This window comes from Macadamia integrifolia, chromosome 11 (genome assembly GCF_013358625.1).
Source record: "Macadamia integrifolia cultivar HAES 741 chromosome 11, SCU_Mint_v3, whole genome shotgun sequence".
Classification (NCBI taxonomy): domain Eukaryota; kingdom Viridiplantae; phylum Streptophyta; class Magnoliopsida; order Proteales; family Proteaceae; genus Macadamia; species Macadamia integrifolia.
Genome location: NC_056567.1, coordinates 20713425 through 20737558, shown reverse-complemented (window position 1 = coordinate 20737558; position 24134 = coordinate 20713425). Strand labels below are relative to the sequence as shown.

General features: G+C 38.2%; 2 protein-coding genes and 1 long non-coding RNA gene across 5 annotated transcripts; all 3 read right to left on the bottom strand.

Moving 5' to 3' along the window:
- Nucleotides 1–1573: 1573 nt before the first annotated feature.
- Nucleotides 1574–2263, bottom strand: LOC122092973. Its single transcript, XM_042663261.1, has one exon. It carries the CDS (start codon nucleotides 2261–2263, stop codon nucleotides 1574–1576), a length of 690 nt encoding a protein of 229 aa, XP_042519195.1.
- A 9411-nt stretch (nucleotides 2264–11674) lies between these two features.
- On the bottom strand, nucleotides 11675–17715 carry LOC122093309 (probable voltage-gated potassium channel subunit beta). 2 transcript variants are annotated; one of them, XM_042663602.1, is made up of 5 exons: nucleotides 17618–17715; nucleotides 16927–17544; nucleotides 15040–15183; nucleotides 14076–14240; nucleotides 11675–12062 (listed from the first exon to the last, which is right to left on the bottom strand). In XM_042663602.1, the coding sequence occupies exons 2-5, from the start codon at nucleotides 17488–17490 to the stop codon at nucleotides 11949–11951; spliced, it is 987 nt and encodes a 328-aa protein (XP_042519536.1). In that variant the 5' UTR covers nucleotides 17491–17544; nucleotides 17618–17715; the 3' UTR covers nucleotides 11675–11948. The 2 variants fall into 2 exon arrangements, with proteins under 2 accessions (XP_042519536.1, XP_042519535.1); XM_042663601.1 differs by lacking the exon at nucleotides 17618–17715 and having other exon boundaries at nucleotides 16927–17605.
- A 1455-nt stretch (nucleotides 17716–19170) lies between these two features.
- LOC122094423 lies at nucleotides 19171–20303 on the bottom strand. Of its 2 annotated transcripts, XR_006144765.1 has the most exons (3): nucleotides 20137–20303; nucleotides 19826–19957; nucleotides 19171–19682 (listed from the first exon to the last, which is right to left on the bottom strand). It is a non-coding gene; the product is annotated as an uncharacterized LOC122094423 (long non-coding RNA). The 2 variants fall into 2 exon arrangements; XR_006144764.1 differs by lacking the exon at nucleotides 20137–20303 and having other exon boundaries at nucleotides 19826–20130.
- Between the last annotated feature and the right edge of the window lie 3831 nt (nucleotides 20304–24134).

Sequence of the window (24134 nt, the reverse complement as noted above, 5' to 3'; positions counted from 1 at the left end):
TCTGTTTCCAATAGCTTGCTTGCTGATGAATATGGTGGTTTCTGTTGCTTTTGTAGAACTTTGAAAGGGCTGGTGAAGTTACATTGTAAGTTTCAGTGTTTTCTCTGTTCTAGATCTATGACTTGTGTTCCCTGTGTTTGAGTTCTGGATCTATATTTTGAGCATTTCTCATACTCTGGATGCTAAGTAATAATAATCCACTTTTACCATGTTTAATTTGCAGATAACCGATGTCTACCACGAGTGTCAATGACAGCAGTCAAAGTGGGTTAAGGTTTGTGAATGTTAGATGCAAATGTCCTGAACCCAAAAGGCATTGGTGCGAATTTCAGAGTCTAGTTTGCACCCAAACATGTTGTACTACTACTGCCCTGAAGCACCAAGAGGATGTCAATTCTTCTCATGGTGTGAACCTATAGCTGCACCAAGACTTTTGCCACCCCCTGCAACTAATTCAAAAGCAGTTGTTGGTGAAAGAATCCAGAGTCAATAGATGAAAGAAGATATTTGTGCCTTAAAGAAAAGAATTAAGCATTTAGAGAAAGTGTATGGAACGATGAAAATTGTAATTGGTGTGCTTGTGGTGGTGTGTTTAGTGCTATGTGTTAAAAAATGACTTTACAATGTTTAATAGTGAAGTTGTGTCAAGTATGTAAGAATCTGAACTAAATGAAATCGTTCATTCTCACTGTTCTTATTACTAAGTTATTGATTAATCATGACCCTTAAATTGAATGGGTAGCATTTTGATGGAGAGAGGGCCAGCATTGTGATGAGTTCCGAAAATAAATAGGTAGCATTTTGACTGTAAACGGCAACATTTTGGCTATAAAATGACATTTAATTCCTGTAAATAATTAATTCCAAATTGACAATTAAATTTTCTCATGCCAAATTGACATCCCATGTCTAATATTAAATGGACAATATCTTAATTAAATACCTGTAACATTACACACTTGAAACCAACATATTTCATCACAACCTATACCATAAAGAAACATCCAAAACATATCCATGAATACCTGTTCAAATTCCTGTTCATAATATATTCCATACAACCATGTCTAGTGTGAAATATAAATAGCACTTAAAAAAAACCAAATCCGTAAAAAACATCCAAAACCATAAAGAAACACCCAACTGTCTTAAAGTCAGAAAAAGTAACTTAATACAACATTGTTTTCTTGTTCTAAATTAAAACATCCAGATTACTTGTACTTCATTTCTTCTCCCTCTCCCTTGCTTTCCTCTTTGCTCGATTGGTCTTTTGTTTGGTCAATACCTTGTCTTGTAAACACCCAACTGTGCTAGACATAGATACCTGTGATCTAGTCAGTCGTTGAGATGTGCTGATCTCATCTTCACTCTCTCCTTTATGTTTCTTCTACACAACAACAAATAAGTATGAGATATTTATTAAACAAGTTTCAACTAAATAAAAAAATTGAGTTGCATTTACCTTTATATTCTTCTTTTTACTAGTGCATCCATCCTGCTTAGCATCTCCAGCCCTCGGGCATGTCCTCCTATTGTGTCCTTCCTTCTTGCAGATGTCACACATAATTGATGATCATCTCTTCCTGAAATCTGAAGGAAGTGCTTCTCCTGCTTCTCTTTTCCTGATTTTGTGAGGTCTACCTGGTAACCTCTTCAGATTTGGTGGTAGTACTCTCTCATTAGGAGCATCATCCTTCAACACTGCCAAATCTGGAAGTGGATGGATCATCTCTTTGTATGTATCCAAGTATTTTTCAATATTGAAAAATGGATCACAATAGTTGACCAACTCTCCCCTTATGTATGATATAGAAGTTGCAGCATGGAGACAAGGTATACCAATGCTTTCCCAAACTCTACAATCACATCTGTAATGGTTCAAATTAACCACAAATCTGTTTCCAAATCTATCTAAGACCTCAAATTGACCTTCACCTCCCAGTTGACACCTGCAATACCTTGCTTCTTGCTGAACCTTGTTTAACTTCACCATAACCTTTGGTGTTACTTTACCCTCCCACATGGTTGCCTTCTCATACCTTCTATGTAGCCAACCCATTATTTTCACCCTTAGGTGATCAACCAATGTGAGAATGGGTTTGCTCCTTAAGTCTCCAATCCAGTGATTAAATGACTCAGTCATATTGTTCGTGATATGGTCACTCCTTGCTCCTACATCAAAGGCATGCCTTGACCACATCCTCGAGGGGTTTTCATTCAAATACAAGTATGCATTTTCCTTAATCTCCTTGATGCTATTCATTTCCTTTTGAAACTAAAGTTTAGTTGAAGCTTGTTAGGCAGCCCAAAAATATAGTCTCAATAGCATACCAGGGTGCTTTGCCTTCAGGTTTTGATATAGATGCCTACTGCAGATTCTTTGGTGAGCATAAGGGAAGATTGTAAAAATCACAACTGACAGCCCCTATACAATACATATGAAAAATGTTAGGACATGTAAATGAGTAATTCAAAATACATATAAAAAAAGAAAAAAAAAAAAGTATACCTTCTGTCTGTCTGACATGAATGTGAGTGACATATCATCACTGTCATCGAGTAGAGCATCTCGTAAATTATCCAGAAATCACATCCAGCTATCCTTACACTCAATTTCAACTACACCATATGCAATAGGAAAAATACCATTGTTCCCATCAACAGATATTGCACTCAACAGAACCCCTCCATACCGACCCTTGAGGTGATAGCCATCAAGACCAATGAACAGTCTACATCCTCTTAAGAAACCCTTCTTGCAAGCATCAAAATAGACAAACAATCTTTTAAAAATCGGATTATCTGACATACGGTTCATGTTCTCAAACTGGAGCTTAAAAATACTCCCAACATCCTTCTGAAGTACCAACCTAGCATAAGCAAATAATTTTGCATATGACATGGAATGGCTTCCTTCATTAATCTCTAGGGCAATCCTGCATGTCCTATACATCTTGGTGTAATGGAACTGAAGACCATATGTTTTCTGTATGTGATCAGCCATGGTCTCTATTTTCATTTCTAGTTGAACCTTCAGTTGTTGAAGAAGTTTCATTGCTATCCATCTAGATGTAGCAGACTTGTTCTTGGTTGCCTTAATACATGTATGAACTGGGTTATATGTCTTTACCATGTAGGTGATACCATCTGATATTGGTGAAGCATATAATCTCCATGAACAATTTGGTGCTCTGCATATAACTGTAACTCTAGTTTATTCATTTTTCAGCCTGATTATATCAAACTCTTCTTGTAGTATATACTCTCTCAAAGCTTTCCTGAAATGGTGCACATTTCCATATACATTACCTTCAGCAATCTTCACCTTGCCACCTTCACCCACATAGTTCTGTTCACCAAATTTGTCATAATACTCTTCAGATTCATATCCAGATAGGTCATCATAAATTGAATCCTCATCATTTTTCCCATACCCATCATCCTCTGTAGATTCACTGTCATTCTGACCATCTTCTCTTTCACTTTCATCATCCCACTCATCTTCGCTGCCAATTTTCCACTCTTCATCAGATCCAACCATAGAGTCATCCGAACATGCATTGCTGTTGCTAATAGCCCCGATAACCTCATCAGACACTCTCAGTCTCTTACCAGTAGCTTCACTTCTGCTACTAGCTCTTCCACTAGAAGTAGCAATGCTCACACACTTTGCAATGGTCTTGGTATCTTTACCTCCCCTAGCAGTCTCTTACCAGTAGCACAAGCAGTAGCACTTCCACTTCCACTACTATTAGCACCAGTAGTAGCCCTACATATAGCAATTTTTCCCTTGCTCTGACCAGGACCAGCACCAGCACCATATGGTTGTAGAGCCTGTTGACATTGTCCACTAGGTTCATCATCAAGTTCACCATCTCTATCATTAACCAGACTGCTAGGGAACCGGTTAACTGTAAATTCATTGGTTGCAGACTTGCTGTGAACAATGTCATCCACATATATATTTATCATATCATAATGCAAGCCAAACAACTCATACACTAATGGATCATCTGTTACCTCCCTTATCTTATTGTTTGGTAGTATACACTTCACTTTGAAAACTACATTATGACCCACAGGCACATGTGTGATGAGTTCATTGTAGATGTCATACACCATGTCCAAGTAGCCATATAAGTCTGGATCAACAATTTTAACTACAGTCTTCCCACTCTAATGGTATTTAATAGCACACTTAACATTCATTGCTAAAAAGAAATTCAGATATGAAAACAGAGAAAATCAGTAACATTACTTAATACTCATTAGAATGCTAAACTCTTCATCAAACATTTCAGATAATACACAAGCCTTGGTGGTTTTCCCTAGGCCTCGCGGCCATCAAGGGGGTCTAGCTGGGTGAGCTAGGGTCACACACAGACGCCATATTGGGATCACTAGGACTGACACTAGGAAACAAGAAGGGCTGAGCGGAAGAAGAATGGTGAGTCACAATCATAGTAGGATCTTACTTACTGGTTGAGGGACGAGTTTGAAAGTGACGCACTGGAAAATATGAGCTGACGAGGACGAGCTGATTGGAGAAGCTGGTTGGTTGTATTCAAGATGCCAGGCTGCTCTAAGACTCTGTAGATGACTGCGCTGAGGCTAGGAGTGAGTTGAACTGACTTTAACACTAGAACAAATGCGAAGTCTTCTAGGAAAAAATATGTCCTATTTATAGGTGAAGGCAATGGAGAATGGATGGCTGGATCTGGCTGAGATCAATGATGAACCAAAGCAGTCACTTCGCCTGCCCGAGGTGAAGTTACGGCGCTGTGACACATGGCAGAACCAATGCATTTCTTGCTGAAAGAACAGTGCATGCACGTAAAAGTCAACCGAATTTAATGTTCTAGCTATCTGTACCGAACTACTAAAGCGGGGGGTTGGTGATGAGGGTAAATACGTCTCTGACCATAGCACGGCCAAGGAGCGTTCGAACTAATGCTGCACTACTACCTCGGCTCCTCATCAGGCCGAGCTGCCACCTGGGCCCTCATCAAGCTGAGCTACCTCGGCCCCCCATCAGGTCGAGGAACCACCTCGGCATCTCATCATGCCATACTGCCACCTCGGCCCCTCATCAGGCCGAGCTACCACCTAGGCTCCCCATCAGGCCAAGCTACCACCTCGACATATCATCATGCCGTAGTGCCATCTTGGCCCCTCATCAGGCCGAGTTACCACTTCGGCCCCCTCATCAGGTAGAGCTACCACCCCGGCCCCTCATCAGACCAAGCTACCACCTCGGCATCTCCTCAGGTTGTACTGCTACCTTGGCCTCTCCTTTGGTCGAGTAGCCACCTTAGCCCGACATCAACAGGCAGGGCTCCTAGAAACGTGCTCTCACCCACTCCTACATTCAAGGAATATAATCCCTGATCACAAGGATAGGACTCTATCCACTACACGTCATCAGAGGCATCCACCCCTCACACAATTCACACCTCTGAGATAAGAGAGAAATATTCCTGAAAGATGCCCTAGTATCTGGAATATTCCTAGAATTAGAGAGCCATTCTCCTTAAGGACTCCACGCCTAGTAGGACCCTCCACGGATGTTCCCCCTTTCTCCACTCCATCAGCAGCCTATAAATACTAAGGTAAGCCTCCATTGTGAAGATCGATCACTTCTTTTGACTGAAAACTCTTTTTAGTATCTACTGTGGAAAGATCTGACTTAGGCGTCGGAGAGTACCCCATCCGGTCAGCTCGACTCTCCCCTGTCTTCTCTTCTGTGCAGATCGACTGAAGCATCAAGAGCTGCAAGGAAGATTGGTTGGTCAATTTTTACCACTTCAGTTGCCTACAACCACATCAAAGTGTCATTTACCCTATTTTGATAAAAGGCAAAAGAGCTAGTCAGGGTGGGATTCCCTTATGTTCATTTTGGGGATTTTTTTTTTCAGAGTGTGGCCTATGTCAACATTCTCATAAGTTTATCTCTCTCCTCCCCTTGTGAAAAGACATATCTGCTCCTTTTTTTTTGTACGGGGGAGGGGGGGCTGTGGAAGAGAGACATAAGGAGTGCTAGCATACGCTACCTTCCACTCCCGAGCTTAGAACCACTTTATTTTCTAGGAAAATGTTTTTTGTCCAGGAATGTGGCCCTATGAGTCTACTTCTCTCCACCATTCCTATGAATTGAACAATTCTACCGTTTATTAAGGAAGGAGAGAGATAGACACAAAAAGCGATGCATAGGCAACACTTTCTTTATTATTTTATTTTATTTTCTATATCTCCTCTACTATTTGATTAAGAAAAAGGGAGTGGAGTGATCTATACCATTATATGGACTCCGGAGTGCAAAATCAATTGGTTAGCATAGGTGAAATCTAATGAACTGTTTACAGTGCTGGAGATTCTGATATCTTGTATAATTGTAGTGATGGACCCAAGACATTTATGGGTATTTCAGTGAAACTCAGATTTGGTAAGTATGGATCCGCGGGACTAGTCAGGCCAAAGGCCTGGATACCCGTCGTTAGAAAAGAAGAAGAAGAAGAAAGATTTGTAAGTAATTGTCTTTTAACACTTGCACCCCAAATCAGACTTGTTTAGGATTCTCCAACAAAGCTTAAGCACAAAAGCTTTGTTGTGATCAGCATTTATCCCAAGTCCTAGAACTAAGTTTTTGTGGTGCAAATATATTCCCAATTCTTCAGGATAAACTTAAGCTGATCCAGCTCAATACCCCACCAGAATTTCCCTTGGATTTGGTCAAGCTCTGCCAGTGTTTGGAAACCTGGAATCAAATCCGGACCGGTTCCACTAATTCTGATATGATCCCTGTCGTTTATGAATTGATTTGGTCCAATCTGAATCGACCAGAATAATTTTGCATGACTCCATGAATCAGATGTTTTAAGAACAACAAATATAAGTGTCCTGATTTATTTCTGACAAGATAAGAAAATCTTACCAAAAAAATTATTTCTAAAAAGATAAGAAAATCTTTCACTTCTTTAAGAGAACATGGGGATCTGCAAGGGAAAGATATAAGAGAATGGAATGAAAAGGAGGATCTTCATGAAGGGTGGGAAGGATCAACCTTCTTTATTTGGATTTTTGCTTATAAAATTAGGTCAAGTTAGCACCCTTAAAAACCAAGTTAATATAAAGAAAGAGAAGCAAGAAAGTTGTTCACTTTCTTAAAATTGAGATTATGCCTGTTTTCGTGTTTTCATTAAAATTAGATCAACTTTCTAGATTAGTATAAGAGAGAGAGAGAGAGAGAGAGAGAGAGAGAGAGAGAGAGAGAGAGAGAGTGGGGGAGGGGGGAATAAATGCTTATGAATCATTTTTTGGCCTACACCCCTTATCTCAAGTTTTGGATCGAACCAATCCCTTCATACAAATAGTTCATGGGTAAAAATTGATTTACTTAGGTCTTGGAGGATTGACTAGCTGAACTGCTAGTTTTCGGATACGAGATATCCACCCTAGTCATTATGGACGTATTTTCCTAATTGACACGTCTTACCTAAGGATTGATTGATGATGAACAGAGTTTCACTGTTGACATTAGTTAAAGAGATGATAGATAATGGTGTCAATTATAAATCATCAGAGAGGGATAGACACACTACCCACGTGCAACAAGTTAATGACGATACCAATAGACGCATGGGATGAGACATCATATATGAGGGGCTGGGGTCATTTCAAAGAGGAAAGAGAGAGATAGGCATAGACATGATGGCCGATAGCTTATGGTACATGGATGGTGTGCCCAACTTTTTCCCTAAGATAATATTAACAAAAAATATTTATAGGGATAATGTCCTTAGTGGTGGAGTGTAAACTCTGCTAGAGTCTGTCTCTCTCCTCCCATATGTGAAATTACCTATATGGGCAGAGGAGAGAGATATACTGTGGATGATGCGCTGCACAGAGGACACATAACTAATCCAATAACCATCTTGGCAACCCATGGCTATCTTGGCTCGTCATCCACCCTGACCAGCTCTTTTGCCTTTTATCAAAATAGGGTAAATGACACTTTGATGTGGTTAAATAGGGTAAATGACACTTTAATGTGGTTGCATCACTACAAGCACAATATGGCCTTCGAGCGTCATTCCCCTTCTCTTAGTTGTTTTTAACACTCTTTTATCAAAAAAAAAAAAAAAAGAGACAAAAGAGTAATATAAATATATATATATATATATATAGGGTTTGTCTAGTTGTAACCTAGGTAAGTTACAAAAGGCTTGTAACCCACTTCTGGTTACCAAAAAATCCTATAATGTGAAAGAAATGATTGGTTCAAGGGGATTCAAAAAGTAATTCCATGTGTTTATATTCCCAATAAAAACTTAAAACTGCTGCACCACTTTTTATGACAAAGTGTTTAAAAAAAGGATAGAAATTGAATTTTATCCTCAAACAGACCCATCACTACGTTTGAAATCTAAAATCTCAATTCCTCGTCTCTCTAAAGTCCAACATGGGATTGAAAAAAAAAAAAATTATACTAACCGTTGGGTGATTGGGTCTATTGCTTTGAGTAAGGATGTCCATTTTCAGTCTGAGCGGGTTGGACTAATCAAGAAAAATGTGAAACAAACCTTTATCGATTTGAGTTTTTGTCAAATCAGTAAAAAATCGAATTGGACCAAATCAAGCAAATCGAAACCGTAAAAGACCTTATAACAACTTTAAAAAATTATTAAAAGAGAACATATTACCTACAAGAGGCTATTAAGTCAACTCAATAAAAACCGAATCGGTCTGAATTGAAATTGAACTTTGATTTCAGTTTGGCCTAATACTAGATAAAATCTAGATCAAAGTGATCAAAATCGGAAATGGATCGAATCAATCACAAAAACCTTATAATCAGCCATTCTGAAATAGCCTGGATAAGTATTACTATGGTTGATTTGGATCGAAATTGGTTTATTCAACCAATGATTTTAAACTCGAAATTGATTATCAAAACAATCCCTCTAGTGATTCCAATTCTAAATTGACCATTCTAGAACTGCCGGAGTTGGATAGTTCATGACCAATTCTAATCCAAATCGACTAATACCAGAATTTTAATTCAAAATCAAAGAGTAAATTGGTCCTTGATGATTCCAGTCTGGATCAGATCTGAATCAGTCACAAAAATGCTAGAATTGACACTAAATTCTAAAAACCAACAACCCAATCCCAAAAATCCTAGATATGCCATTCTATAATAATCGGAATTGGGGTTGATCCGAACTAGCCAAATCAACTAGGGATTTTAAACTTGGAATTGGAGATTGAATTGATCATGGTTTCAAGTATCGATCTGAGATCGGTCGTATCGGCTGAAACTGATACTTGATCCGGATCATTTCAAGGGTAAAATAGGTAAAAAGTAGTACCTTTTATAAAAATCAGGGGTAAAATGGGCCGATACCCATCGATCCCATCCGATCCGGATTGGTATTGAATCTGAATCGACAGAGACCGATACCGATACCATTCCCTACATCCTTGGAACTGATTCCTATAAATTTTGATCCAAATCGAATCAAAATTGGACCGAAAAAAACCCTAGAATCCCTCAAATCTTAAGACCCACGATCTAGTCCTATAAACCTTATAATCGATTTTAAACACGAAATCAGAGATCAAATCAATAGCTGTCAATATCAATCCAAATCCAAATCAAATTGGAATTGACCAAAATCAATCCCAAAACCCTTAGAATCAACCTATAAAATATATTATAATTACAAAATTTCACATGTCATCATTATAGTAGTACCAAGCCTATGATATTGCTTTACCAAAAAAAAAAAAAAACCTACAATATTGCCATTTGTCATCTTCTTGGATTTTTCTTTTCTTGAAAACAGTAGCGTGTTTAATGCAATTGATTTCTTTGAAGAGAGAAAGAGAGAGAGACATGATTAGAACTATCGTACCCACCTCATCTGTAATGCACAACAATAGAAATTATTGCAATATAATTGATACATGAATTTCTAGAAAGAGATTTTATTTTCTAAACTTCAAAAAACAAGAATGACGTCCACCAGAAGTTTTAAATCCTAAAACCCAGAAAAGCATTGGACACGCCAAGAAGAAAGAGAGTTTCTACCTGACTCATTGGAGATGATCTCGCCGAACTTTATACCATAAAAACCAGCCAAGGTAACAGAAAGACTCACTAAAAGGAAGACGATCAGTTGGGGCGATGGGTTGTTCGGGTTGTTTGGGAAGAGTGTATTCATTCTCAAAATTACCCCTCGTTTTGCCGTTTAAATCAAAGTAACGATCCAAAAAGTTGAGGTTGAATTTACTTTTTTAACTTTAAAAGCAATCACAAAATGACAAAATAATGGGAACATAGTAATTTACTTTTTTTACCTTAAACTTAGTAATTTACTTTTTTGACCTTAAAAGCAATCACAAAATGACAAAATAATGGGGACACAGTAAAATATATATATATATATATTCTCTCTTTTTTTTTTTTTTTTCAGCTCAAGCCCACCAATGAAGTGGTTGTTCCAAATAGAAAACTTATTTTGCTTACAGGGGCAATGGTTAGAAAACTTATTTAAATAGATGTAAACTGGATACTTTGTATTCTCCTCCGTTTTGTAACTTTTTTTTTCCTATTCCAGGAAAAAAAAAAGTAGTCGACAAATTGTGGTGTCAATGTTCCAACATTCTCTGGAAGAAATCCAGGAAATTTAGGATTCACCCAATATTGCTTCCCTTCTAAGATTTTCCTAAGCAAGATCTTCCCAAAATCAGGGGAAAAGATGTATAAGAACTGAAAACATTTCAATCAATTCCTAAGCTTAGGACGATGGCCTCAAATATTATAAGCAGTTTGATTGTCAAAGGTGCAATGGTGGCTTATTCTATTAGAAAGATAAGAATGCCTTAATCTGGGGAAGACCTGTGAACCCACACAAGAATTGCCTTAATCCATGGTTCCAAGATATTAAAGAAAAAAAAAAAAAAATCACCAACCGTATGGCCCTTAGCCACAAAAGCAATTCAACAGTAGTCCAGGTTCCAACCAGATTTCAGACTCCTTACTCCCAGTCTCACCACCAGGCTTTGGTCATTACATATATGTACAGAAGTGAGTTTTGAGAGGAACCAAATTGAAGGTGGATCGGCATATGTGATTAAGGGCACTTAACAATTGTATCATTGCAGCTGGATGCATATATGGAAAGGTTAGATCATCAGAAATAGGGGAAAGAAAATTCATTTGAATCAGATCTAACAAGAGCTCTAAAGTTGAATCTCCAGCAGGTGGGAGGTATTAACTGATCACAACACATGGGACTCCTCTTGCAACTCAAGGAGGACAACTGTTATGGAAAGCAACCAACCTGAAAGGATCTAGGCAAGGATAACTCTTCGGCATTATTTCAGTAATAAGTAGTAGACCATTACACACTGGCCAACTGCCAACCATAAGAACTCCAGCAATAACCAATGCTTGGTTTGATTGTTCCCATTTGGTTGTCCCCTCCCTGCCCAAATTCTAACCCTGGCTAAGATGGGATGAAATCCCACACGCAATTCAGTTAATGGGAAATTTGTCAAGTCTCACTAGAATGATTGAAATGAAACCAAGAAGCTGTATCACGTTTGTGCAGGGTGCATGTAATTAATCAAAAAAGAAAACACAGTTCATCAGAGTACAGACAGCATAATATAATCTAACCTTTGCATCTCTTGCACTGATTCATATCCAATTTACCGAAACAATGGTTGAACAGATCGCCATGTTTCTCAACTTACATTTTATTTGAGAAAAAAAATTGAAAACCAATTATTGAGAAATGGAAAATAAGGTCCACCAGACAACATAATCATAACCACAATTCCATAGACTGGCACTGGCCAATGCATGCCGTAATTTAAAAAAAAAAAAAAAAAAAAAAAAAAAAAAAAAAGCAATACTCCAGTGCTGATGTCTTCTCCTGTCTTCACCTGTATGAGTCCTGGCGCTTTGGCTTGCTTTGTACAATCGCCTCAATCTTCTCCATCACTTCTGGAGTCAGCTTTGGAATGCATTCAATGGCTTTCATGTTCTCTTTAATCTGCATTTAGAGGAAGTGTTAACATATCTCTCAGCAGAAAAAAAAAACACCAAAAAAGCAGAAGAGAGTCCACCATATCAACTGTACAATTCAGTTGCAATATCACTGTCCGGAAGCAGAATCCAGGAAATTATCCTACAGAAATGAATGCAATTACAGGCAATAAGCATAGAATTTGAGTACGACAAGTTGGCAGCTACTCCACAAAAATCAAATATATTTCATCATGTGTAGACATCTTCCTCAGCATTTATTTTCTCGTGCTGGGGATAGAAGGTTTATTTCTGGCACTTATTTGCCTCTTCTCCTTAAACATTGTACCTTTTTCTTTTTCTTTTTTTGGGGGGGCAGGGGGAGAGAGGGGGAGGAGGTAGTATAGAATCTTGATTTGTATGTTGTTAATGTGCTTTTCAAGTTAACAAATCAAACTCTACCAATCAAAGGCAACGAAAGGAAAAAAAAAAAACTTATGCTTTAATTATTGCAGGAATGTTGGCCACTAAGCTTGAGTACTGAATTCTTACTTTTGGAGGTTATTAACTATCTACAAGAGAACACATCTTAACTGAGCCTCATGCCAGTTACCTGTAGCGGATACATGAACCCTGTCACCTTTACTCTCTCACTGAGGAATTTTGGAAATGCTCTAGCTAATCATCTATTTAGAAGGACTTACTGTTGCCATCACATAATAAATTCATAGAAGCAAACATATTGGTATCTCTCTTTAGGCAATTGGTTAACACTTGGTAGATCATATCTTTAGTATTTATTTCTATTGTAATCAACAAATGTGAAGTCCATTTCAAATGAAATTCAAACAATATATATGTGTAGCTTATAAGCATTACCACAACTTATTACAACAAAAGGAGAAGTATGACACACAGATAGAATTCATGCATGCAACTATTGATTCCCCAACTCAGATCCCTCCATTTCATATATTAATTTCAAATTGCATGCACACATTGCCAAATAACCCAACATGGGCACATAACCTAGCAACATTCCGTGCTTTATCCTCAAATATCCTTCTGTGGCCCTCCATATTGCCCAACTGAAAAAGAAAACAGATGCCGCAAGAAATTGCTTCTCGACTCCACCCAATAATAACCCAAGAAGGAAAGATCATCTTCAATGTCAATGTTGACTTCTCCTCCATCCAAATAACCACAAAGAATTGGTATATCAATCTAACCATGTTCCCCGCAAATGTAAACATATGCCAAATCAAGAGATAACCTCGAGGAATTAGAGCATTGACTACCTAATTTGACTCCTCCTTGTCAGTAGTTTAATGGTCAGAAAGGGCTAAAAGGATATACCAAAACCAAAAGCCAGCTCTCGGAAGGGCGCCTTTGCCAAGATTCCTAAAATCTGAGGACAATAGGATTTGAAAAATCCCTTTACAAGGGTCCCATAAAATCCGCACACTAGAACTTATGTTTTTTCTTTTATTTTAAGTCGCAGGGGAGACAATCTTGTCAGAGCTGGATGCATCATGACATGGAAAACTTAGCCACGGCCTTCTGTCTTAACCCACATGACACCACGGCTCTACACTATAAAGTGGCTTTCAACATGTTAACTTCATCAAACATGGAAATCACTTCTGCCATTAATTAAAGGACAGCACACTGTAGGAATTCTTTTTTGTTGACATATTAGCAATTATAATGACTAAATACTCAGCCATGACAAACATCTAACTTCTGCTTATTGGGGATGATGAGTACCAAACTTAAACCAACTTAAACTTTTTCAATTATAAAGCCACATCAACTTCCACACTGTTTACTTGGAAAAATAAAAATAAAAATTCCACACCATAACTTTCTTAAAGATGCTGACCACAATGTCAATCATAAGATAAACCCAAATGCATCAAACACCAGAGTAAAAAATTTTCATTTCAAAGAAGAAGACAAAGGAAAGGTGAAGAACAAACAAATGCACACGTATCACATATCACAGTAAGACTAAGAAACTAATACAATAGATAAAACTTACTTGAGCCTCCTTTGTAGCACCAGTAATAACAGATGTGACATTAGGATTTGCTGCACACCAAGCAATTGCAAGCTGAGATAAGGGCACATCCAGCTCCTCCGCAATGGGATTCAATCCATTAACCTTTTTCAGCACATCGTCAACCAGTGACCTGCTGGCAAGATTCTAAAAAGAAAACAATTGAAGTTTACTAGTTAAAGACTTTTTTGACTCCAGAAACTTAAAAATCACACTCATCCTTGCTGCCTATGTACTCTTTTATGCCAAAATTCGCAGCCTCTAATATACAAAAAGGTGGTGGTTTATGAAAAATTGTCAAAAAGAAATATTACTAAGATCAAGCAGTTTGAATTTAGCAAAACTAACTACTGTTGAATATTGTTCTGATCTAGAAACAATTTCAACTGGTTTCTTTCACATTGCTCATATTATTTTTCCTAAAACACCTCAATTGAATTTCTTCCAGTTCTATACTTCTATTGTTTCAGCTAATCCAGATACAAGCATATATTTCAGGATTCATGTTCGAAAGGATTTCGCTAAAGGCCAGTGCTGGCTGTCAACCTGATGAAACTGTTGTCACTGATACAGGGTTTGGACAGCAGTCAAAAAACAAAACAAAACAAAACAAAACAAAGCTAGAAATTATAAGTAAAATATCATTATGGATTAAAATAATTCACTAGGAGGATATAAACCAGTGAAACGCAATGGAGAAGCATTGAAACTATCAACCATTGAGAACGTCGTTATTTGGCAATACATGGCATTAACTCGGACATGTTGAGATCAATGTTTATGTTCATGAGCCATGACTTTTTGACCGAAAAAGAAAAATATCTATGCCTAATGGCATTGAAATAAATAGTAACTAGTAGTCTAGTATAGGATTTAAAAGCAAAACTCAGCTGATTATAGTAGCATGGCAAAAACTTGCACCAAAATTCAACTGAAATGCACATACCTTGTAATTTTCTAATGCAAACCGACTATCAGGTGGTATTACTCCTTTATTATATTTTCCAGTGAGCACTCCTGAAGCTAGAGGACTCCATGTGGTGAGACCCAGACCATAGCTGCTGTAAAGAGGTAGGTACTCAGATTCAACCTGCATCAATTTAAAAGAATTTAAAAATATAAATAATCTTTCGGTTACATCTAATGTAAATATGTTCATCAAGTAAAACTTAATCTGATGTGAAATACAGTAAAATAATATTGGTGTGAAGAACAGAAAAATATTAGGGAAAATTATTCCAGCACTCTCTCAACCAGAATTAGATCAGCACATGCCGTGTTTTTTGCCACGTGGAATGATGATCTGGAAATTTTAATCGTTGGATGTTTACAAAATTATGTGGCCCCAAATGTCAAATTTCAGTCCAAGATTCAATGAATCAATGTATCCTCTCCTATATAGGCATACCCTCTTGTATATGTCAATGCATCTCACTGTAGTCCCTGAAGCTTGAAGAAACCAAATACCATAGCCAGAACTCATAAATACAACACAACCTCAACATTCAGAATTCATAAATTTCTTCAACCACAATTTCAGTGTATATTTACTCTATAAAGGCCAATAATCTAGCAAACAGAATAGCCATAGCTAGTCTTACCTTTTGCGGAGCTGACATAAAGTATGTGTGTGTCATGCAAAATTTTTTCTCTGATTTACATTTTTGCAGCTAGTTACTGTTGTTATTTCTTCTTCTTTGGTCCTTTCTTCATGTGGATCTGTTCATGGTGAAAGTTGATTTGCTCCAGGGTTGGGATTTGTATAGCAGGATGTGGTGGTTGGCTGGAAGGGATCCCTGCCAAGCTTTCCATTTTTTATATTCTTTGACCTTGCTTTTAGTTTAGAAATTTGTTGTCCCGTTGATGGAAAGGCCTACTAAATCTTCACTGTGATAGCCTTTTGGCAGTGTTTATGCTTTACATCTAACCAATGTATCTCCAAAGATTTATTCTTTGTTAAATAAAATGGGATAGCCCATGAAATGCCACTTGGGGGTTCCAACTCAAAAGCTTAAGATTTTAGGTGGAGATAACCCAATGATATATGAAGACACATCCCACTATCTAAGGTCCACCAATGCAAATAAAGTGGGATAATCCAAGAAATACCAATTGAGGGTTCCAACTCAAAAGCTTAAACTATTCGGTGGAGATAGCCCAATAGTATATGAAGAAACATCGAAGGTCCCAGATAACCAATGTGGTACCATACCTCTATAACATCTCAACATTCCCCGTCATATGTAGCTTCGGCAGACACATGGATATACATCTTAAGCAGGACACAAATGGACCTAGCTTTGATACCCTAATAAATAAAGTAGGATGACCCATGAAATACCACTTGAGGGTTCCTTAATGTGAAGCAATCCCAACATCTCCACATGCTTACATAATGCTAGAGTTGCTTATCTGATGCTTCAAAAGTGAGCATAAATATATGAAAGAACAATCTAAATGTGACTGTAGCATAACTTCTGTTCTCATTGTAAATTCTAGTACTTCGGTTACCCTATATTTGATTGGCTAACCCTCAACATATAGTCCACATTTTTCAACCACTAGTGATCAGTTACCAGAACTACAATGTAGCAATGTAGCAATGTAGCAATCATTTAGTTTGTGTACAGGCAAGCCACTTTCAACAGAACTACATTCCCAATCAATTTTTTACTCTCCAAAAATTAAATTGGACACAAGTCACACAACACAATGGTACATATATTACTAGAGATGAGTTCATAAAATCATTTGGACAAACAAGTAATAAGATATGAAATTTTTGCAAATGTAAGGAATGAAAGGTGCTGTTTTTCCGAGTGGAATCACTCACCTTGTGACGAGACAGGAGATTGTACTCCGGTTGTTCGACAATAGGGCCGATAAGATCCAACCTTTCAGCAACCGCCCAGGCCTCGGTGATCTGCTGAGCCGACCACTCACTAGTTCCCCAGTAGAAAGCCCAACCATTATCGATCACATAATTCATGGCCCTCACCGTCTCTTCAATGGGCGTCAGAATATCAGGGCGGTGACAGTAAATGAGATCCACATAGTCCATGTCAAGCCGCTTCAACGAAGCCTTTGTACCCTCAATGATGTGCTTCCGAGACAAACCCTTGTCATTAGGACCCGAACCTCCCCAGAAGATCTTGGTAGACACAACGACGTCGGATCGCTTCCATCCAAGCTCTCGTATTGCTTGTCCCATGATCTCCTCAGCACGGCCATTGGCGTAGACTTCGGCGTTGTCGTAGAAATTGACACCACAGTCACGGCAGCACTGGAGAAGCGATTTCACATCCTTCACATCGAGTTGGTTGCCGAAGCTCACCCATGCTCCGTAAGAGAGCTGGCTAACCCTCAAACCAGATCGCCCGAGATTGTTGTACTGCATCTTCGTCTCTTTGCAGTCCTGAGTTCAGTTTCGGAGGAGAGAGAGAGAGAGAGAATGGCTACCAAATGTGTGTAGGCTAATATATAGTCTTGACTCTTGAGTATACCCAGTAAGAGAGAGAGAGAGAGAGAATGGCCACCAAATGTGTGTAGGCTAATATATAGTCTTGAGTATACCCAGTAAAGAGAGACAGAGCTCTCAGTTTTTGACTCATGATTCATCCAGCAATATATATAGTTAAAGAAATATTTAAAAAGTGATGTCTGCAAGGTGGGAGTCGTGAGACACGCCAACATCTGCAAATCCACGTGTGGCTACTGCAGGGGAATAGGGGCATCAGACGTTAAAGCTATGTTTGGTAGCAAGTGAAGACAAGAAAAGAAAAAACGAATCTAGAAAATAAAAGAAAAAAAAATTATGAAAAAATAAAAAGAGTATGTATGTTTGGTTATCAAGAAAAGAAAAGAAAATAAAAGAAAAAAATTCAAATAAAATTTGAATTTTAAGAGAGAGATAGACACATAGGAAATCATTGTGTAATCATTCATTTTTTGTCTTATTACGTTTTTATATTTTCTCATGTTTTCTTGTGTTTTTGGCAAGAAAATTTTTGGGAGAGCAAAAAAAAATTTCACAATTCCCAAGGAAAATTTTGAATTTGAAAAAGGGAATCTTATCATGGGTGAAGAGTGAAGACATACCAAGTGCAAAGAAAAATTCTTAACCCAAAGAAAAAAGTACAAAAATTGTACTTTTTTCTTTTCTTTTCTTTTCTTCTCTTGGCTACCAAACACAGCATAAGTGATACAATGTGGACTGAGGTACATTGTGAGGGGGGGTGTTAAATGGTTTGGTTTGATTTGATTATCTTGATTTGATTTGATTTGATTTGATCTGGTGTAGATATAAATATGATATTAAATAAAGGCTGTTTTTTTCTAACAAATAAATAAATAAATAATGGTTGTTTTAGATATTAAAACAGTTTTCTTAGGTTTTCTTGTTTTTATTTGATCGGTTTTTCTATTTTTAATTTTTTTGATAAAATATTTTAAATTTTTTATTAAAATAAATATAAATTTAAAGTTGAATTAATTAATATTACATATTTTATTGAAATATTTGTAAACTTAACATTTTTTTTTTCAATAAGAAAATCTTAGCATTGAATAACTTAAATTAGTTATAATATATTAATTGATTTAATGATTTACTTAAAATAGTTTATTATGAACTTAAGCGCACATCAACTAATCCTCGGGGAGACTAGCGTAGCAACCCACCACGATGATCTCCACTTGAATTGTAGATATACAGATGAAGAATCGAACCTGAAACTGTACATCTATCCACACAATTCCTAATTCGTCTTAACCATTTGATCAACCCAATAATGAATTGGTGTAAATGACCTGATTCAATTTCGTTTTGATTTTCACACTCTTTTAATTGTTTACACCTTAGATTATATTATTTTAATAAGAAAAATGCGATCAACAAACTAACATATAACCTATTTAAAGATTTATAGTCCATTGACTCATTATTCGAAGTGAAAGTGGATGAGGCCAGATGACCACCTCATTAACAAACCAAACGGTACATAGGTGGCCCAACCAAAGAACTTGTTATAGGAAAGAGATCACTTTTATATAAAAAAAAGAATACAGATTGGCATGGGCAATGCATAAATTGATGTTGTTTCATGCCACCAATCACTTTTATTTCGCATTCATCCTATGCTTGTTCTACTGAAAAAACACAGGAAATAAAAAAGACAAAAAAAAAAAAAGGTAAGGAATGGGGTCGTGTGTGTATATACTAACAAACTTGCATGATGTGGTCACTTCTTAATGGGTAGAAAGAGGAGTGGGGAGACCCATGCTCCTCGATTAACAACAATAAATTCAACCTCATCCTAACTTAATGAGTTGGGGATCGGACTCGTTTCCAATGACTGAGTCTCCAACGAGCATCCAACGATTCCTCTAAACATGATACATGTCTTACATCAAATCCAACGATCAATATTCATTCAACCCACATCTCTCCTCTTGTAGTTGAAACCGCCTGGTGAGATCTGCTGAAACTGGGCACAAGACATCGCTCTTGAGACTTCTCACTGCCCTTACCTGGTTTCCTTCGGGATACAAGCACACGCCTTGGTCGGAGACTTTCGAATTGCATTGTATCTGGAAATCCACACAAGCAAGAAGAAACCTATATTTCAGAACTTTTTTACAAGTTACGGACTAGAAGAAATTAAGCCCTAATTAATGCTTAGAATTGAAAAAATCAGAAGAGGAGAATTGAAATTAGGCCTTAATTTTTTTACCGGTCTTTTAATGGCAGCTGCCGGAGCTGCGTTATTTTCCCACATAGCTGTTGGAGCATCAATCGGCCTCACCTGGCTGAACAAACTAATCTCTCCCAAGCTTGAAGACCTCGTAACGCGCGTTCGTTTAACCTGCATTGTGACGAAGATACAACAACAATGGAAGCTCTCGAAAGAAGAAAAAGGCACTAAGAGTAGAAGAAGAGTCCATAGAGAAGTGATTTCAGGTCAAAGTAACAGAGCTAGGATTTTCCAAGAAAATCGTGAACAAGAGAGCGCGAGAGAAGGGATGTGAGGGAGAAAAGACCTACATTCCTCAAATGAATATCGATCGTTGGATTTGATGTAGTACAAGTGTCGCATTTAGAGGAGTCGTTGGATGCTCCTTGGAGTGTCAGTTGTTGGAGATGACTCTGATCCTACGTTGGGTAGATGGATTCATACAAAACAAATTTGAAAAAGTCCAAACATGAGCGGAGGAGGGGAGAGATGGGAAGATAAGAGATGAAAGACAAGAAAAGAAATATGAGAGTAAGGGAGAAGAGGCACAACCTAGAAGTTAGGAAAGTCTCAGCTAAATGGAGTCAACTACATGGATCCTTGCTCTCCAGAAAGTTCTATCCAAGATCATAGTGGGGAGTGGGGACAAGACTAAGGCTATGCATGTCATTCCTCGCTACTTCATCTATGGTCATTTAGGCATGCCGTTAGCTCTTTTGACTCCCTCAATCTGGATCCGATCACTCCTCCTTACTAGGACGTCCTCAGGTCTCCTTTGAACATGACCATACCATATCAAACAACTTTCACAAAACTTATCATTAATCAAGGTTGATCATTTCAATTCAACAGGTGGGCTTGGCTTGTATTGAAATTTGGACAGATTTTGCTGAGATTGCACACATTTTAGATACAATATTCAAATATTGATTTCATTGCTTGAGAACAATAGATGATAAAATAACAACATATATCTATTTAGAGTAATATATTCATCATGATTCCAATATGTATTTGAACGTTCATTAATTTTGCAAAAAGGAATGCATATATTAGAAGCATATAACTAGTTGTTTACTATTGTTAACTTAAGATATAACTTTTATAAATGCACATGAGAAGAGCTCCAATCAAAGCTAGGAGTGCCTGGTCTAGTTTGGTTGCAGGATGGCATGATCCAGAGTATGTTTACGTTGTTTTCATGAACAGTTGCAATAACCTGAAGTGTACTACTTTGTTGGGGTACGGTGTCTTAGATATATATATATTTTTGCTTTCATAAAAGTGGTCTGATTCTGAGGGCCAACCTTGTGAATTAATTATCATTACTGGGACTGACAAACTAGCAGGGTTCGAGGGTGGCAATTGAAGGAAAAATTTTCTAAGGCTAGATGATGATTTCAGTAAATTATCTATATAGGGTTTCACCATATACTAATAGTTGGGATTCTTTCTCTATACTCGATGTGAGAGAGCTGTGACGAGGAACAATTGTAAACATATTCTTCATTGATAGTTAAGTAGGTCTCACCTCACCGTGAGGCGTGGATGTAGGCAATCCTACTGAACAACATAAATCTTTGTGTACAACTTTGTGATTGTTGTTAGTGATTTTCAGTTTTTTGCATCATTTTAGAATCTATTTTCTACATACTTGGGTCAACACAAAGTTTAGAAATTGATCTTGGATGTGCCTTAAATTGAGAAATAACAGCCCTAAACCTTTTTTTTTTATTTTTTTTCAATTGTCCTTAAAAATAAAATAATATCTCAAGAGTCAAGACAGTAGGCATTTGACAATAAATTTAACTTTGATAGTATCAAGAAAATGAAAATGAATAAAGACTATGAATCATCAATAGCTGGCTACATTTTGTGGGGTTTTTTTTTTTTTTTTTTATATATATATATATATAAATTCAATCGCTAGGGACATTCCGCAAATTTTATTTACCATTTATATACTCACGCTTTCAAATATACAAATTTCTCTTATAACGATTTATGTATAATGTAGTGTTTACTTGAGTTCCAAGACCAATGATTACTATCCATGAGCTGCATCTAACAATATAGATTGCCAACTGAAATCTTAAAACATGCATATAACTAGGGGTGAAACAGGGCCAGGTTTCTTAAAATCGCAATCCAACCCTAGGTCCTCAAAATTCAATCTAGGCCAAACCCAACCCTGTTGGGCTCACTGTAATATCCCGCTTCTTAAACCCGGTCTGATTTCGCGGTTGAACCGGTTTAACCATGCAGGAACCGAGCCAGAGGATGTTAGAGCGGGTTCCTTATGGGCTATGATGGCACGGGTGACCTTAAACACCGGCTGGCCCGACAAGTCCGAGCCAGTGCCAGAAGAGACGGGAGTACCCAAACCGTGTACGTGCACCTACCATAAGGCTATGTACGGATAAAACAGGTATTATATCTGTATTTTAAGATATATATGTAGGCTACAATGTATGCCTGGGGTGGGGTTTGAGCCGAGGTCCGAGCCCGGTCAAAATCCCAAGTTTTGACTCTCGGGTGGGTATGTCAGGTGGGTACACCCACCCACCTGAGTGACCCATCCATCACTATTCACTTAAGTAGGAATAGTATATAAAGCTTTATGACTTCTTTTCTTTCCATTTATTACCCCCGTACGTTTGGTGAGAAAAGTAAAGAGGAGAGAGAAAAAGAAAGGGAAGAAGAAAGGAAGAGGAAGAAAGGGAGGATTTCAGTGGCGCCGAAACTCGATCTTGCCATTCCGGTGCCGGAAGAGTGATCTTCAACTCGAGATCTACAGTTGGAGGTAAGAAAAGTTGGGTTTTATGAACATTCACCATACCCACGCTTTAAACCCTTGATTCGAGTATGTTTTCTTAAGATCTTGTAGACACCCTTTGAAATGATGAATCTAAGGTTTAATAGATGATTTATGTGTTGATCTTGAAGGATTTGAAGAGATATTGACAAGGTAGAAGGAGCATTGTGAGTTGGAAGTGATTTGGAGGGTTTGAAGTCATTCTTGAGCAAAGAAGGTAAGATGGTTCCCCTCACTTGAATCTAACTTAGATCTAAGCTAGAACCATCCTATAGGACTTTAAAGGTGTGAAGAATGGGTTGAGAAAAGCCCTATTTGGGTCCCCAAGGAATGGAGGAAGTTGAGAAGGAACTGGGGTTTTTCCGCCAAAACCGGCGGGTAGGACCGGTGGGTAGACAACCCGCCTGAGTCACCCACCTGAGAGGACCAGGGGGGTTCTGGCCAAACCGGCGGGTAGGACCGGCGGGTCCTACCGGCGGGTCCATACCTGCCGGTCCAAAACCGGCGGGTAGGACCGGTGGGTAGACAACCCACCTGAGTGACCCACCTGAGTGGCCAGAATATGATTTTTGGGTCCGATCGAGCCCAAATCGGACGTGGGACCTTCTTTCGACGTTCTAAACACGATTTTGACGTCGGATTTCATTAATTTTGATTCTAAAATGGTGAAGTACTAACCCCTCTCAATTTTGTTAGGTTCACCAAAGCCTACCCGTTTCGCTCCGGATCTCACCCGTACCGAGCGGGAATCCTTGTACGCTACAGGTAAGTGGAGAGAGGACGTTTGGCCTATTTCAAGGCATTTGTTTGGCATTCATATAACTATATCTAATTTAGTCATGTCATCATGAATAGGCTATATAGATTAGTCATTTCACACATTGATGTGCATTTATGCTATGTTACTTTTCAAATGCAAATTTGAATGTGATGTTATATGTTGAATGTGTACATCATGTTGCATAATGCCTTGATAGACTAGATGCCGTGGTCGGCTTGGAAACGAATGCATTGGTGGCCCGTGGTATGGGACACGGTGGCACTATGCAGTCGTACTGCATATAGGAGCATGCGGTATTAGGATTTTCACCATCCCGTGCTACGACCCTTCCCAACAGGGGTTGAGGTGTTGGGTTGCCATTTGGGGGGAAGCAGGGGTCGCGGTTGTCGGACACTGTGGCGGTTAGGCATTACGCCCGGCGAGTCGTGTAGGACAGCCGGCAACCCCGGTGGTATTTTAAGAGGGCCAATCGTACTGCTTTTAAATTGCTGGAGTCAGCACTGTCATTTAATTTATTTACATTTCTGTTGAGAGCCGGTGGACGGCATTGTCTTTATTTTTCCGAGTACTCACGGTGGGCCTTCTCCAACAGCCCTATGGGCGTATCGCGGGAGGGAGTTCGCGGCTCGTACCCGGAGTATACGCGCACTGTGGTTGTAGTAGCACTAAAACCAAAGACTTAGTAATGATGATTAGGTGTATGTGATTTAAAA

Coding starts and splice junctions, on each gene's coding strand:
- LOC122092973 (XM_042663261.1), bottom strand. CDS start 2,263: ATGAATAGCATCAAGGAGATTAAGGAAAATGCATACTTGTATTTGAAT.
- LOC122093309 (XM_042663602.1), bottom strand. CDS start 17,490: ATGCAGTACAACAATCTCGGGCGATCTGGTTTGAGGGTTAGCCAGCTC. Junction 15,184..16,926: donor ATCTCCTGTCTCGTCACAAG/GTGAGTGATTCC, acceptor AAATTGATGCAG/GTTGAATCTGAGTACCTACC. Junction 12,063..14,075: donor GTGCTACAAAGGAGGCTCAA/GTAAGTTTTATC, acceptor CTCTAAATGCAG/ATTAAAGAGAACATGAAAGC.